Source organism: Cyprinus carpio, chromosome A23 (genome assembly GCF_018340385.1).
Source record: "Cyprinus carpio isolate SPL01 chromosome A23, ASM1834038v1, whole genome shotgun sequence".
Taxonomy (NCBI): Eukaryota; Metazoa; Chordata; class Actinopteri; order Cypriniformes; family Cyprinidae; genus Cyprinus; species Cyprinus carpio.
In genome coordinates this window covers 20756012-20773724 of record NC_056594.1, presented here as the reverse complement: position 1 = coordinate 20773724, position 17713 = coordinate 20756012, and the positions used below count along the sequence as shown (strand labels likewise).

Genomic DNA, 17713 nt, shown 5'->3' with positions numbered 1-17713 from the left:
GTTTTCCTCGTTCATTCTTGTGAATGTCTACATCCCTCCGGACGTGTGCATTAGCGCAGCGCTGCAACAGCTGGCTGAACTAGTAACTGAAATGGAGTAACAGTACCCGGTACCAGGTAATGTACCCAGTGGAAAACCCCCCAAAAGTGAACTATACCGAACTGTACTGTGCCGTACCATGCTGTGGAAAAGCGCCATAAGAAAGCTTCAGGCCCAGATGGTGTTTCACCTGCCTGTCTAAAGGTCTTCGCTGACCAATTGGGCCCCATCTTTACACAGATCTTCAACAGATCACTGGAGCTGTGTGATGTTCCCTGCTGCTTCAAATGCTCCACTATCATTCTGGTCCACACAAAACCCATAATCACTGGACTTAACGACTACAGGCCTGTCGCTCTCACATCTGTGGTCATGAAGTCATTTGAGAGACTGGTCCCAGCCTACCTGAAGGACATCACTGGACCCTTGCTGGATCCTCTTCAGTTTGCCTACAGAGCAAACAGGTCTGTGGATGATGCAGTCAACATTGGACTGCATTATGTTCACCAAAATCTTGACAGACCAGGGAATTACGCAAAGATCTTATTTGTGGACTTCAGTTTGGCCTTCAATACCATCATGCCTGACCTTCTCTCAGCCAAACTGACCCAGCTCTCTGTACACACCTCCATCTGTCAGTAGATCACCAGCTTCCTGACAGACAGGCAGCAGTTAGTGATCCAGGATTCTCATGATCAGCACTGGAGCCCCCCAAGGATGTGTGCTCTCTCCACTGCTCTTCTCTCTGTTTACAAATGACTGCACCTCTAAAGACACCTCTGTCAAGCTCCTGAAGTTTGCAGATGGCACAACCATCATTGGCCTCATCCACAATGAAGACGAGTCTGCTTACAGACAGGAGGTCACATTGACTCCTTTGCTAAAGAGGCCCAGCAGAGGTTGTACTTCCTTCGCCAGCTGAGGAAATTCAACCTGCCACAGGAGCTGCTGAAACAGTTCTACTCCGCCATCAAGTCTCTCCTGTGTGCATCCAAAACTGTCTGGATTGGCTCAGCTACCAAATAAATCATCAAGAGACTACAACGGACAGTCAGGACTGCTAAGAAAATTATTGGTTCCACCCTGCCCAACCTCCAAGATCTTTACACTTCCAAATTGAGGTCGTTTTTCAACCCGTGGACATGAAAAACAACCCCTGGCAAAAGTGTTAAAGTAGCCCAAGTGGACTTGGCAACACTGTTTATTTTAAGCAAAAATAAACTGCATTAGCGCCCCCTTTTGTCAGCCAACAACATCACTTAATCTGACACTTTTTCTTTGATGAAGAACGAGCCAGGCTGACGGCCATCGGAGGGACAGTCCGCCCCTGAAGGGGGGTGAAAACTTTTTGAATGGGATGATCATGGTAAATTGTCCTTATTTTTCCCTCTGGGAAACATATAAGTATTTATGTAGCTTCTGAAGTGCAGTAATGAATGAAAAAAATATCTTTAATCAAAATAAGAAAATTTACACATCATTCAGGTCAAAAGTTTACACCCCCCCAGCTCTTAATGCATCGTGTTTTCTTCTTGAGCATCAGTAAATGTTTTGACCTTTTGCAATTGTTATGTATGAGTCCCTCAATTGTCTGCAGAGTGAGAAGATGGATCTCCAAATCATACAGTCACTGCTGGAAAGGGTTCAGATATGCAGAAGATGCCGGAAAACCAAAGAATGTGCAAGAGCTGGAGGGTTTTTCTGAAGAACAGCAGGCAGTTTAACTGTTCATGAACCATCACAAAACAAAGACCGTTGTGGATCATTAAAGTGTAAACCTTTTTTTTTTTTTTTCTTATTTTATAAATTCAGTTCTTTTGTCTCGTGGATATAAACATCTGTTATGTGAAAAAGCTTACTCAGGACAGTACTAAATAAAACATAACATGCCATTTTCATGATCCCTCTTATTTTGTTAAGATTATAAACAATTTGCATATTCTGCAAGGGGTATGTAAACTTATGTGCACAACTGTATATATATATATATATGTGTGAGTGAGTGTGTGTGTGTGTGAGTGTGTGTGTGTATATATATATATTAAAAAATATATATGAAATCTCCATAAGTATTTTTCAAAAACAAGTCAATTCACCTTTTTATAATTTTTTCGATCAGATCAGACATCACATAAATGCAATTTTGAACATTATTCTGCACTAAATCTCCAAAAGCTTTATAAACGGCAATAAACAAGAAGGTGAGTGGCAAATTAAAAATGAAACTTGGTGAAATCTTTACCATCATGTCCCGAGAACACACACACACACACACACACAAAAGTCATTAGGTAAAAAAGGAATTTTTTTTTTTTCTTGATTAATTCTTGAGGAATCTTTTCAATTCATTTTGATTAATGAGTCAAAGTCTTCAAATAATGAAAAGTCATATTTAACAAAAGAACTGTGCTAGAGGAAGCAGATGTTGGGTATAAATAGAAGCGGATGTTTATTGTGATCAGGCAGCGCGGACGCTGAAGAACGGTAGCGCTCTGATGAAAGAGTCGAGTTTACTGCTGAACAGATCGCTCTGGAGAGACTCGCCCAGCACACACAGCGGGTTCTTCACGATGTACTCCACATACAGCTGCAGACGGACACAACCAGAGACAGTCACCAGAGTGAACACAGAGAGTACTGTGTGTGTGTGTGTGTGTGTGTGTCTTACAGTGCTGTAGATCTGCTGCAGTGTGTCTCTGCAGTTCGGCACGCCGAGGTCTGTGTTCAGCACCAGTTTGATTCCTGTTGGAGTTTCATAATAATGCAGCTTATAACGGCTGGTCTGGAACGCCAGAAAGCCGTCTTTCCTAAAGCAATGAGTCAAGGAGAACATGAACACACACACACACACACACACACACACTGTGACGAGAGGGAGGATACATGTCCAGCGGGCTCATCTTACTGATGAAGGAGCGGATGGAGAACAGCATCCCGTACATCAGCTTAAACTCCTGCCGAAACACAATAATTCACTTCACTGTCACTCACAATCATCTCTAAGATATTCACACCTGTGAGGAATATCACGCTTCTCTGTGTACATGGAATAATATTAACACAAACAGGGGATTAGAGAGGAACATCAACATTACAAGAAAGATAAAATAAACATCATATGCTTTGTAGCTCATGAGCTGTTGTTGTTGTTACATAGAAACTATGTAAAGCGTGTGTGTGTGTGTGTGTGTGTGTATATATATGTGTGTGTGTGTGTGTATATGTGTGTGTGTGTTTGTGTGTATATATGTGTGTGTAAGTGTGTGTATATATATATGTGTGTGTGTGTGTGTGTGTTTGTGTGTGTGTATATGTGTGTAGGTGAGTGTGTGTATATATATGTGTGTGTGTGTGTATATGTGTGTTTGTGTGTGTGTGTGTTTATATATGTGTGTGTGAGTGTGTGTATATATATATGTGTGTGTGTGTGTGTGTAAGTGTGAGTGAAAGTGTGAGTGAGTTTGGTGTCTGACCAGCTAGTTGTGCTTCAGGCTTGTTACATCTGGCCCTGCCCTCTAGCTGCTACCGTAGGCGCACACCAGGCTCAACATCCCTGGTGAGTCGGTACAGTCAGCAGCTGCTAACGCCGAACCCCGGGCGGCGGTTAAACTAACCTGGAAAACTCAGCTTGTCTGAGCTTGGGCGCGTGGAGCCCTTGGTGGAGGAAATTCCACCTAAATGGGTCTTTGGACCGTCTACTGCAACCAGGACCATCTCCAGTCGTCTTGACTATGTCTTGCCACTGGGTACAGATGTGGCTGGTCGAGAGAGTGAGGGTGAATGCTGCGCAAATCACCCTCACTTAAATCCAAGTTCTCTGCGCAAGTCATGGCACTTTTTCTTACCATCGTCATCATCCAAGTCCTGTGGCGATGGGTGAGCGACGAAGCAGCAGGCACGGATATGCTAGAAGCTGTAGCCGCAAACCTGCACGCAGGCGGCTCAGGATATTGGTCGTTCCCTCACTGGACCGAAGCAGCAGTGAAGTCCGGCAGCACCCTGAGTGACTGAGCAGCCCTATTCAGGATCACACTGCTCACCTCCGTAGTGAGGAAAGGGTTAGAAAAGGTACCCTAAACATTGTCTGCTTCAAAAAAATCCTGGCCAGCCTACCGCAGCTGGCGGGATCCCGTACTTGCGGTCGAAAAACAGAAAGAAAAAAAAAACAAAATGAAAAAGACCAAAGTGATACCACTCACTGTTGGCGCCTGGAATGTGCGCACCTTGATGGACACATCTGGATCAAAAAGACCTGAGAGACACACCGCCCTCGTGGGCAGAGAGCTAGCCAGATATAATGTGGATATTGCTGCCCTTAGTGAGACCCGACTGGGCGATATTGGACAAGTGACTGAAGTGGGTGCAGGTTACACATTCTTCTGGAGAGGACGAGGCCAGGAGGAGAGACGAGATGCTGGTGTGTTGGTTTTGCAGTAAAAAATCACCTGGTCAACCAACTGGCAAGCCAACCCAAGGGGATAAACGACCGTTTAATGACCTTACAGCTCCACCTATTTGGTAAAAAGGCGGCCACCATCATCAGTGCCTATGCCCCTACCATGACCAACTCTGACGAGATCAAAATCAAGTTTTATAATGACTTGGAAGTCATTATTGCTGCTACAGCCAGCTCCGATAAACTTCTGATACTGGGTGATTTCAACGCCAGAGTTGGTAGTGACCATCAATCATGGAATGGAGTCATAGGTGCACATGGTATTGGAAAATGTAACAGCAACGGTCTTCTACTGCAGCAAACATGCTCTGAATTTGACCTACTCATCACCAACACGATATTCCAACTACCAAAGCGTAAGAAGACTTCATGGATGCATCCTCGTTCACACCACTGGCACTTGATTGACTACGTCATCGTGAGGAGGAGTGACCGGCACGATGTCAGGGTGACTAAGGCTATGTGTGGTGCTGAATGTTGGACTGACCATCGTCTCATTATTTCCAAACTTAACATTCGGATTAAGCCTAGCAGACGCCCACAAGGACAAAGATGTGTCAAGCGTCTTAACATCACTCGCCTACAACAGGAACACACCAGGCTGGCATTTGTTGAGGCTTTAGACCATCACCTGGAGTCTCTAAGCTTCGAGCATACAGACGTTGAGGCAGACTGGACTGCTCTCAAGACCGTGCTGCATTCTACAGCCCTTGAATCACTTGGTGTTCCATTACGTACACATCAAGATTGGTTTGATGAGAACGATGCAGAAATCCGAGTACTCCTTGACGAAAAACATCGCCTGCATAAAGCATATCTGAATGACAGCAGCTCAAGTTTAAAGAAAGTTGCCTTTCTCAACATTCGAAGGATTGTTCAGCAGAGACTCAGAGTCATGCAAGATGCCTGGCTGTGCGCAAAAGCTGTGGAGATTCAATCCTACGCTGACAGTAACAACACCAAGTGCCTCTATAATGCACTCAAGCAGGTCTATGGTCCGCAACACTCAGGAACTTCAGCTCTTCTGAACTTAGATGGAACAACACTCCTTACGGAGAAGGACAAAATACTTGAAAGGTGGGTCAAACACTACAGCGCGGTCCTCAATCGGCCATCATGCATAAATGAGGAGGCAATTGCGAGATTGCCTCAAGTTGAAATAAACCAGTCCTTGGCTTTTCTACCATCCATTGAGGAAATCAGCAAAGCCATAACACTTCTCTCATCAGGCAAAGCTCCAGGGTCCGATGCCATTCCAGCAGAAATTTACAAGGCTGGAGGGCCTCGCTTAGTCGAGAAACTGACCGACGTCTTCCAGGCTATGTGGAAATTAGAAGCCGTTCCCAAGGAGTTTAAGGATACTATTATAATCAATCTATATAAAAGGAAAGGCAAACGGCAGGACTGCGACAACCATAGAGGCATCTCCATACTATCAGTCGCTGGCAAAATCTTGGCAAGAATTCTTCTGAACAGCCTAATTGTCCATCTAGACCAGGGTCTGCTACCTGAGAGTCAGTGTGGTTTCAGAAAAGACCGCGGAACCACTGACATGGTATTTACTGCTCGGCAGTTACAGGAGAAATGCCAAGAACAAAATGTTGATCTATATATGGCTTTCGTTGATCTAACAAAAGCATTCGACACAGTCAGCCGGGAGGGCCTATGGAAAATCATGGCTAAGTATGGGTGTCCAGACAAGTTCATTGGTATTGTGCGCAATCTCCATGATGGCATGACGGCCAGCGTCAGAGATCAGCAAGAACTCTCTGATCCATTCCCAATTACAAACGGGGTGAAGCAAGGCTGCGTTTTAGCGCCAACGCTCTTCAGCATGGTTTTCTCTGCCATGCTGCAAGACTCATTCCAGAATTACAACACTGGGATTAACTTCATCTATCGTTTTGACGGTGGGCTATTCAAACTGCGCAGGATGCAAGCCAAAACTAGAGTGGAGGAAGTCACTGTTCGAGAACTTTTGTTTGCTGATGACTGTGCTCTGGTTGCTGGCTCAAATAAAGATCTACAGGACAGTATGGACCACCTCTCCTCAGCTTGCAATAACTTCGGCTTAACAATCAGCACAAAGAAGACTGAAGTCCTATACCAACCTGCTCCTGGGAAACCCTACACTGAGCCAACCATCTTTGTGAATGGGCAAAAGCTTTCAGCCGTTGACAGGTTTACTTACCTTGGTAGTACACTGTCTCGTGCTGTGCACATAGATGATGAAGTTAACATCAGGATTGTCAAGGCCAGCGCAGCCTTTGGGACGTCTACGTGACTCGGTATGGGAAAGGACTGGCATCAAGCAGGAGACAAAACTGAAGGTCTACCGGGCCGTTGTCTTACCAACTCTTCTGTATGGGTGCGAAGCCTGGACAGTCTACCAGCACCATGCCAAAAAATTTAATCATATCCACCTGAGCTGTCTGAGGAAACTGCTGAGGATCAAGTGGCAAGACAAAATCCCTGACACGGAAGTCCTCAGCAAGGCAAATATCCCTAGCATCTACACCATGCTTGCGAAGGAACAGCTTAGATGGACGGCACGTGACCAGAATGCCCTACGTGAGACTTCCAAAACAAGTCTTTTTTGGCGAGCTGAAAAATGGCAAGCGTGCACAAGGTGGCCCTAAAAAGCGCTACAAGGATACCCTTAAAGCTTCCCTGAAGAGCTTTGGACTCGATCTGAAAAGCTGGGAATCCCTAGCACAGGACCGACCTGCCTGGAGAAGAAAAGTCCATGACGGTGCAGTCCTCTGTGAGAGCAGGAGAAGCTCCTGTGCTATCTTGAAGAGGCAGCAGCGCAAATCTACTAAGGAAGGACATGTGGCTGTACCTCAGAGCTCTACATCTTCCTTGACCTGTCCAGTGTGCCACAGGGAATTCCGGGCTCGGATTGGCCTCTTCAGCCATCTGCGCACTCATCAAAACCCAATAAAATGACAAAACGTGCCATGGTCATCATCAACTGTGATGGACGAACAAGAAAAGAAAAGAAAGAAGTGTGTGTGTGTGTGTGTGTATATATATATATGTGTGTGTGTGTGTGTGTGTCTGTGTATATGTGTGTATATATGTGTGTGTGTGTGTGTGTGTATGTGTGTGTGTATATATATGTGTGTGTGTGTGTGTATGTGTGTGTATTGTGTATATATGTGTGTGTGTGTGTGTGTGTATTGTGTATATATGTGTGTATGTGTGTGTGTGTGTGTGTGTGTGTATATTGTGTACATATGACGTATGTATATGTGTGTGTGTGTGTATGTATGTGTGTATATATATGTGTGTGTGTGTGTGTGTCTGTGTATGTGTGTGTGTCTGTGTATGTGTGTGTACCTCTTCTTTGGAGATCCCGGCTTGTTTCTTGCGGTTCCACTCGCTGTAATGCAGGCAGCTGCCATTGCGATCGAATATGTACAGGTTATGAACAGTCATCTGAGAGAGATTACAGCAATCACAAGATCACACTCATGATGATGATGAGAGTTTAATATCACAACCTCATTCTGCTCAACACCACGATCACAGAAACTATTATTAAAAAACGACATATATATAGTTTCGATCATCTCTGTTGTGTTTAATTCATATGATGCTAAATATCGATGGATTTCTTTATTTATTTACCTTCCGCGCGGCGTCTGTCCTAAACTGAAACTGACGCGACAGCTGCCTGAATAATTATCAAAACTCCATATAATAATAAATCAATCAAATTTGCTTCAAACGAACATAATAATAATAATAATAATAATAATAATAGTAATAGTAATAATAAATGTTTAAACTCTGTAATGCACACCGCGGTTGTGTTTTGTAGTCTATCAGGCGTGTACGATCGTTTAAGACAGGCGCGTGTGCGGACTCCTGCCGCGGGGTCCTTCAGTAACGCTGTAGAGTAAAGATGGCTACAATGCTGCAGTTTCCTTCCAGCGTTTCTACTTTAAACGATTATAATGCTTTATATCCTGACTGGACGCAGAGAGAAGTCAGCACCGGGGTGAGTAGCGGTTATAGCTCTGATAATAACCTCAAGTGACCGAGTTCTGCTGAGTAGAAACGCGTTAGTTTGGTGATTGTGTGGTGAATGATGCAGCAGATTGTGAGACTCGCGTGACTACACTCTGCTAGTGATGTGTCATGCGCAAAAGATGCGGCTCTGAGAGCCGATGCTTGTAGTGAATCAGAAGAGCCGGCTCGCATCGAGTGAGAGCCGGCTCCCAGTTTTTTTTCCTTTCGCCGCTTACCTCAAGGCAGAACTTTGTTTTGATTGGTCAGCAATCGCATTGCGGCCAATTAGATGTGAGGATATGGGATCATAACATTATGTAAAAACAGAGAGGAGAGGGGAGGGGGAGGGGGAGGGGGAGGGGGAGGGGGTGTGAAACAGGGCAGATAATCACAGAAAGAAGAAATAGGATCAGTCCATCAAAGCTGAGGCATCTGTTTTTTTTAATGCCAATCTTCACTGAGGACATTAATACTGTTTGCTTGAGTTTGGTTCTAGTTCTGTTCTGTGGATTTATTTGCTGTTTTGTTGTTAATTTGTGCAATAAAATGTTTGATTAAAATATTAAACAAAACAAACAAAAGAATGGTTGTGTAACAAAATAAATGCACAAAATTAGGCAATTATAAGGATTCTCATAAAAATACTGCACATGAAAGGGTTTTCAAACACACAAACCATTAATTTTTGCAAAATTATGGTAAAATAAAGGCCTACAAAAAAAAATCCTCAATTAAGAGCCGTTCGGGAGTCGAAAGAGCCGGCTCTTTTTTGGGAGCTGAGCCAAAAGAGCCGGCTCTCTGAAAAGAGCCGAACTTCCCATCACTACACTCTGCTCTGTTCACGAGCTCTTACAGACATTCACGAAGCTCTCACTACACTAGATGATAGTACAGAATTAAACCGGCTTTACTATCAAAGCCTGGTCTTTTCACTCCAAAAGTATCGTTTTTAATTCTGATAATGTTTTTAAACTGCAAGTTTGTGTCTCACGATTCATACTGTCTTTAATATCGTAGTTATTACCTTTTTTTTTTCTTGCAAAATGCACCTTTTTTATCTCACACTTGACTTTTTCTGATATCTGTTTGTCATACTTTCTCAAAATTATTAATTTTCATCATTTTCTACTTGTATTTTTTTCTAAAAAAAACTGCGACTTTTTATCATACAGTTCTGTTTTCGTTTGTTTGTTTCTCAAATTGTGCACTATGAATTTTCTCAAAACTTTTTATTTGTTTATTTATTTTAACTTTATTTTGTTTTGGACATGTTTGAAGTTTGACTTTTTCTGATATCTGTGTTTGTGTCACACGTGACTCTTCCTAAAAGATTGATACTTTTATCTCAATTCATACTTTGTTCTCAAAATTGCTACTTTTTAAAAAATCTCACACTAGACTTTTTCTAGCAGTTGCCCTTTTTTTTTTAAATGTAACGTTTTTTTTTTTGTTGTTGTTGTTGCCCCTAGCATCTGGACTTAGAATTTACTTTTTTATTGTGTATTTATTTATTTATTTATTTAATTTATTTAATGACTACTTTTTTCTGTTAATTTTTTCCACAAAGTTTGTCCTTTTTAATTAATTTTTTTTCTCATTTTTTTTTTCTTTTTTCCAAAAAATGTGACAATCTAATGATCAATCCCCCCCCCCCCCCATCCCAGCATCTGAGTGTGTATTTAAAAATTTGGGCTCTGAGTTTTCTCCAAACTTTTTTTTTTTTTTCTAAAAAAACTGCAAGTTTATATTTTTATATTTACACATTCTGGACTCCTCATAATCGCTCTGGTCTGTGGTGGATAAAAGCTTCCTCAGTGTACTGTGACGAAAATGTGTGTGTGTGTTCAGACCACCATCATGGCGGTGGAGTTTGACGGAGGAGTGGTGATGGGCGCTGACTCCCGCACCACCACCGGGTGAGAGCCACGGACCGCTTCTGTTGGTTTAGCTGATGGTTCTGCTCTGTGTAACTGCTTGATGTGATCTGTGCAGCGCTTACATCGCCAACCGCGTGACGGATAAACTCACCCCCATCCACGAGCGGATCTTCTGCTGCCGCTCCGGCTCGGCGGCGGACACGCAGGCCATCGCTGACGCCGTCACCTACCAGCTGGGCTTCCACAGGTACAGCGGCGCTCCCGCCACGGGACGTCCGGCGCTCGTCCAGCTCTAACTCTGGTCTTCTGTCTCTCATTCAGCATCGAGCTGGACGAGGCTCCTCTGGTGCAGACCGCGGCCAGTCTGTTCCGGGACATGTGCTACCGCTACAGAGAGGAGCTGATGGCCGGGATCATCGTGGCCGGGTGGGACAGACGGAGGGGTGGACAGGTACGCTTCAGCAGGAGCACGGGTCGGAATCACTGATGCGGCTCACCTGAGCGTGTGTGTGTGTGTGTGTGTGTTCAGGTGTACACGGTGCCGGTCGGAGGGATGATGACCAGACAGCCGGTGTCGGTCGGAGGATCCGGCAGCAGCTACATCTACGGATTCGTGGATTCAAACTACAAACCTGCTATGAGCAAAGAGGAGTGTCTCAAATTCACTGCAGAAGGTCAGGCACACACACACACACACACACACACACATACACAAAAAGCTTTTCAACATCTCACAATTCTGATTTTTCTCTCTAAACTGCAACTAAAGCTTCGAGGCTCCACACACTAGTCAAAATGATTTGAAAAACTCAGCTCAAACATGCATAGAAAAAGCTTTTACAAACCAATTGGAAGTGTAATCTATTAAACACAAAAAAAACAAATCATTTGATACTATTAAATATGATGTCTCTATATAATATGTGATCTTTTCAGGGCTTGTTTTGATTTGATTAATGTGGGTTTTGGTTAATCAGTGATTTATTAACTAATATAATTCCTTTTTATTATATAACTTCACAAAATAAAGAGTTGTGACGAAACGAAGCCTTGTTTTAACAGTTTGATACATGCTTTGAATCATTGATTCAAACAAATGATTCACAAAGGTTTCAGAGCTTCCCGAAGCAGTCGAGGTGTGTGTGTGTGTGTGTGTGTGTGTGTGTGTGTGTGTGTGTGCTGGTCTCACCGGTCTGTCCGTGTGTGTGCAGCGCTGACTCTGGCCATGGAGAGGGACGGCTCCAGCGGGGGAGTGGTCAGACTGGCGGTCATCTCGGAGCAGGGTGTGGAGAGGCAGGTCATCCTCGGGAACCAGTTACCCAAGTTCTCCACCGTCTGAACTTCATCAGAACCTAACAGTGTTCCTCTAGATGTTCGCCACACAAAGTTCCAATAAACAAGACTTCAGTCGACCTGTTTGGTGTCTGGCTGCTTTACTGAAAGATTGAAAATCCAAACGTTTTAATGAAATAAAGAGCTGTTTGGAGCAGGACTATCTGCTAGAGAAATGGGAAACATTTCAGTTATAATATTGCACGTCTGTGTTACATGATCACATCACCTTTAGATTGATTTGAGTGGAATGGAACCAACTGAACAATGTTTTTAAGAATGCCTTATGGCTGAAATTGAATTAGTCTCATAACTCTATGAAGTGTTATTTTCCTTTTTATTACTGTAAAGATGCTTTGAAGCGATCTGTATTTAATAAAGCACTGTAGACATTAATGTAACGACTCAACGATTTAACATTTTCAAAGGTGACTAAGAATTATATTAAATTTTCCAGACCTCTATATGAATTTGGGAATCGTGACACTGAAGTCTGGAGTAATGATGCTGAAAATACAGCTGCACATCACAGAAATAAATTACATTTTAACACACATTCACACAGAAAACAGCTGTTTTAAATTCTAATAATATTTCACAAATTTTACTGTATTTTTAATAAAATAAATGCAGCCCTGGTGAGAAGAAGAGACTTCTTTCAGAAACATTTAGAAATCTTACCGACCCCAAACTCAACAATAATATATACTTTTAAGTGTGCGTCGTGACAGGAAGATTATTTGCTATCGAAGAATTAACATTTAGTACTTTAATGTTCCTGTCGTGAAATAAACATTACAATACAAAAAAATCTTAATGGTCTTTAAAATTGCCTTTATGTTCTTTACGCAACATATAAAGAACTTTTCTTCAGATAAGTTATTTTATAATGGATAATTTATAACAAATAACTGTCATTATAAAATATATTAACAGTGACAGTACTGTTTTGTATAGAGATTGTCTTCATTACGCCACACAAACATGACATGAGGAGACTAGAGAGTAATATATGAGTACCTCTGAGCACTGGCGTCTGCGGAGCTGCATGAGTCTGTGTGAAGCCGGTTTCCTCTGGTCTGGATGGAGACCAGCGTATCTTCAGCTGGAGTCACAGCTCTATCTCTTACTCAGAGTCAAACACAAGCACCTCTCCATATATGAGCATATATTCATCAGTTCCCACAATGAGCTTTTCTTGGGTACAAAAACTAGTTTCCTGGAAGATGGTAATTTCTGTACCAACTGAAATCTTTAGCAGTTAAACAATATATCTGAGTAGAGAACTGGACCTCTACATGTTCTGAATGAAATATGAACGCTGCCGTGTCAGTCTTCTTGTGAAATGATGTTGTTGCTTGTTCAATTGCATTTTAAAGCCTTTGTCATATTGTGGTCTGTTTTTTTTTTCTTTTCTTTTTTTTTTTACCTTTATCGTTAAAATGCCCGTCTTCAGCAAACAATGATAAAACAACAAATAAATGTGTATCTGCAGATATATAAGAGAAACAGATGTGAGCTTCTGTCAACAAAAAAAACATCAAGGATGCATTCAACTGATCGAAAGTTACAGTAAAGATATTTATAATGTTACAAAAGATTTTGTATTCCAACTAAATGCTGTTAAAAAACTGACACTGAAGACTGGAGTAATGATGCTGAAAATTCAGCTTTGATCACAGAAATAAATTACAGTTTAACAGATATTCACATAGAAAATTGATATTTTAAATTGTAATAACATTTCAAAATTTTTTACTATATTTTTGATCAAATAAATGCAGCCTTATGCTGCGTTCACACCAAACGCGAATAGAGCGTCTGGCGCGAATGATTTCAATGTTAAGTCAATGTAAAGACGCGTTTACACGCATCTGGAGGTCTCGCGGCGCGAATGAGGCGTTTAGCGCGGCGCGGTAGACGCGAATTCGCCTCATTCGCGAATTGAGCGTCTGGCGCGATACGCGCGTTATGCGCGAATGGTGCTTTTGTGCATTTATGTGTTTGACGCGAATTCGCGTCTGCCGCCCGAGTTGAAAAATTTTAACTTTTGCGTCAATTCGCACCGCGTTAACCAATCAGGAGCCTGCTCAGGAGTCACTCATTCAACATGGAGGAACGACTGATGTTGTCAGTGAGCAGTCACCCGGAGCTATATGACAAAAGTTCATATTTCTATAGAGACAGGAATAAAAATGACCTATATATATATAAAACATATTAATAGATTAATTGAATAAAGGCCAAAGATAAGATTTACCCCAAACGAATTATATTTTATCTTGAACTACTGAAGAGACATCAGAGCCAGCTGCAAATGTCAGAAGGTCTAGCCGAGGTGAGGCTGCTCTCGGCGGATACATGATCACTGAGTTCCCGCTGATCGCATGGAGCTTGTCTCCGAAAATCGACGAAACACATTTTTAAATAGACGCTGTCTTTATAAATAAACCGCATATTTCAGTTTAAAACAACTACATTCTCGCCTGAAATACTTTTAAAACTACATTTCATGACACGATAACAGTAATATTTTGAAAATTATCCGAATAAAAATGGTGGTTGAAAATGCTGCGTGAAGCCCCCCCATGACGCGAATTCGCGTCTGTTGTGAAGTTAATTTCACGCGCGAATGAAGCGAATGATCTCAAAATATTAAAACATCAAACAACACACTCAATACCGCGAATTTGACGCTCTATTCGCGTTTGGTGTGAACACAGCATTACTGAGCAGAAGAGACTCAGAAACGTCTAGATATTTAAGACGTACAGACTTCAGAACACCAGAAACACTGTCGTTTTTATACATTGTCCTTTATTGACATTTTGCAATTTTTAACCATTTTTAAAACTCAAAAATAACTCAAAACCAAGAATAAAACAAACGGAAGAGCAGAAACAGAAGCGGCAGCTTGTGTCCAGTGAGACACTTGAGGTTCATCATGTTGGAAACAACGTCAATGTCAACCTCAAACAAAACACACACATACAGAGTGAACAGTGCATGTGTGTGTCTGTGCAAATGAATTCAGCGGATTCCTCGCACACATACATGACTGCACAAACACACATTACTCAGTGAAATCATAATCAAACTGAAGAAGGCAAACAAAACTAAATAAACGTCATATTACGGCAGGAAATAGTGTAAATAAAAGACATCGTCGTCATCATCAAAACATAATCAGCCGATTGTCCAGAAGTGTTAAAGGTCACGGTCAGAAAAGCTCCTGTGCTAGTTGAGTATGTCATATCTCACAGTAATAACTCCACCCACCTGCGACGCAGTTACCATGATGATGCAAAACACAAGAACAGCCTCCCGTGTGTCTCTGAATATTCAAGTGCTCTCTCTGTCTGACGGGATGCAGTGGGAATCTCCAGTGAAAATTTCTGGTGAGACTCTCCAGTGGGAATCTCCAGTGAGACTCTTCAGAGAGAGATTCTCCAGTGGGAATCTCCAGTGAGACTCTTCTTAAGATTCTCCAGTAGGAATCTCCATTGAGACTCTTCAGAGAGAGATTCTCCAGTGGGAATCTCCGGTGAGACTCTTCAAGAAGAGATTATCCAGTGGGAATCTCCAGTGAGACTCTTCAGAGAGAGATTCTCCAGTGGGAATATCCAGTGAGACTCTTCTTAAGATTCTCCAGTAGGAATCTCCATTGAGACTCTTCAGAGAGAGATTCTCCAGTAGGAATCTCCATTGACACTCTTCTTAAATTTTTCAGTGGGACTCTCCAGTGAGACTCTTCAGAGAGAGATTCTCCAGTGGGAATCTCCAGTGAGACTCTTCAGAGAGAGATTCTCCAGTGGGAATCTCCAGTGAGACTCTTCAGAGAGAGATTCTCCAGTGGGAATCTCCAGTGAGACTCTTCAGAGAGAGATTATCCAGTGGGAATCTCCAGTGAGACTCTTCAGAGAGAGATTCTCCAGTGGGAATATCCAGTGAGCTCTAACTCTTAAGAGTCTTCAGTAGGAATCTCCAGGGAGACTCTTAAGAATCTCCAGTGGGAATATCCAGTGAGACTCTTCAGAGAGAGATTCTCCAGTGGGAATCTCCAGTGAGCTCTAACTCTTCTTAAGAGTCTTCAGTAGGAATCTCCAGTGGAGACTCTTCAGAGAGAGATTCTCCGGTGGGAATCTCCATTGAGACTCTTCAGAGAGAGATTCTCCAGTGGGAATCTCCAATGAGACTCTTCAGAGAGAGATTCTCCAGTGGGAATCTCCAGTGAGACTCTTCAGAGAGAGATTCTCCAGTAGGAATCTCCAGGGAGACTTCAGAGAGAGAGATTCTCCCGTGGAATCTCCAGTGAGACTCTTCTTGAGAGTCTTCAGTAGGAATCTCCAGGGAGACTCTTAAGAATCTCCAGTGGGAATCTCTATTGAGACTCTTAAGAGAGAGATTCTCCAGTGGGAATCTCCAGTGAGACTCTTCTTAAGATTCTCCAGTAGGAATCTCCATTGAGACTCTTCAGAGAGAGATTCTCCAGTGGGAATCTCCAATGAGACTCTTCAGAGAGAGATTCTCCAGTGGGAATCTCCAGTGAGACTCTTCAGAGAGAGATTCTCCAGTAGGAATCTCCAGGGAGACTCTTAAGAATCTCCAGTGGGAGACTCTTAAGAATCTCCAGTGGGAATCTCCAGTGAGACTCTTCAGAGAGAGATTCTCCAGTGGGAATCTCCAGTGAGACTCTTCAGAGAGAGATTCTCCAGTGGGAATCTCCAGTGAGACTCTTCTTGAGAGTCTTCAGTAGGAATCTCCAGGGAGACTCTTCAGAGAGAGATTCTCCAGTGGGAATCTCTATTGAGACTCTTAAGAGAGAGATTCTCCAGTGGGAATCTCCAGTGAGCTCTAACTCTTCTTAAGAGTCTTCAGTAGGAATCTCCAGGGAGACTCTTAAGAATCTCCAGTGGGAATCTCCAGTGAGACTCTTCTTAAGATTCTCCAGTAGGAATCTCCATTGACACCCTTCTTAAATTTTTCAGTGGGAATCTCCAGTGAGACTCTTCAGAGTGAGATTCTCCAGTGGGAATCTCCAGTGAGACTCTTCAGAGAGAGATTCTCCAGTGGGAATCTCCAGTGAGACTCTTCAGAGTGAGATTCTCCAGTGGGAATCTCCAGTGAGACTCTTCAAGAAGAGATTATCCAGTGGGAATCTCCAGTGAGACTCTTCAGAGAGAGATTCTCCAGTGGGAATCTCCAGTGAGACTCTTCAGAGAGAGATTCTCCAGTGGGACTCTCCATTGAGACTCTTCAAAAAGAGATTCTCCAGTGAGACTCTTCTTAAGAATCTCCAATGAGACTCTTCAGAGAGATATTCTGCAATGGGAATCTCCGGTGAGACTCATTCTCCAGTAGAAATCTTTGGTGGGAAACTTCTTAAGAATCTCTAGTGGGATTCTCCAGTAAGACTCTACAATGGGAATGTCCAGTGAGATTTTCCAGTGGGAATCTTCAGTGCGATTCTCTACTGAGATTCTGAGCATCCAGCATGATGCATCACTGCAGCCTCACATAAGCAGGACTGATTTAAATCTGCCACTCAAAAATAATGTTGAATTGGATCAAACGACTGTCTGTGGCACAAAGGCACAGGAATCATATTCCAAATAAATAGTCAAAATATTTCTGCCATCTGATTAAGTTTAAAACATCCATCATCAGCATGTTCACTCACAACTTAAAAAAAACCCACAGAAATCCTAAAAAACATCAACCCTAAAACTCACACAACTTGCATCTTTATTCCACATGTCCATTACATTGACCTTTGAACTCTCTATATCACTTTCATCATCATCGGTGATTGACAGCTGTCTGTCATCAGCATAAACTTGTTCCAGCCCAACACACTTTTGTGTTTCTCATTTCTCTCCTCTAGTCTGAATCATTTCAGTGAATCATTTCATTCAGCTGGTTCGTTTCAATGAACTGGTTCTTGATTTAAGTAATTCAGTTGTTATCATCTGGCTCAGTTTATTACACTCAA

The 17713-nt window shown here is 42.5% G+C and overlaps 3 protein-coding genes across 3 annotated transcripts in view; 1 reads left to right on the top strand and 2 right to left on the bottom strand.

The window, feature by feature from the left end:
- Nucleotides 1–2464: 2464 nt before the first annotated feature.
- On the bottom strand, nucleotides 2465–8259 carry LOC109048180 (trafficking protein particle complex subunit 1-like). Its single transcript, XM_042713934.1, has 5 exons — nucleotides 8129–8259; nucleotides 7838–7936; nucleotides 2923–2993; nucleotides 2708–2846; nucleotides 2465–2626 (listed from the first exon to the last, which is right to left on the bottom strand). Exons 2-5 carry the CDS (start codon nucleotides 7934–7936, stop codon nucleotides 2498–2500), a joined length of 438 nt encoding a protein of 145 aa, XP_042569868.1. The 5' UTR covers nucleotides 8129–8259; the 3' UTR covers nucleotides 2465–2497.
- Nucleotides 8260–8344: 85 nt separating this feature from the next.
- Nucleotides 8345–11801, top strand: LOC109048456 (proteasome 20S subunit beta 6). The gene is made up of 6 exons (XM_042713920.1): nucleotides 8345–8501; nucleotides 10361–10428; nucleotides 10505–10636; nucleotides 10711–10840; nucleotides 10919–11063; nucleotides 11601–11801. The coding sequence occupies exons 1-6, from the start codon at nucleotides 8406–8408 to the stop codon at nucleotides 11726–11728; spliced, it is 699 nt and encodes a 232-aa protein (XP_042569854.1). The 5' UTR covers nucleotides 8345–8405; the 3' UTR covers nucleotides 11729–11801.
- A 4550-nt stretch (nucleotides 11802–16351) lies between these two features.
- The window catches only part of LOC109048457 (kinesin-like protein KIF1C), a 16475-nt gene continuing 15113 nt past the window's right edge, over nucleotides 16352–17713 (bottom strand). Inside the window, 1 exon segment of the mRNA XM_042713819.1 lies at nucleotides 16352–17713. This exon segment is cut by the window's right edge and continues 1844 nt beyond it. The gene's annotated coding sequence lies outside the window, so the exon portion shown is untranslated.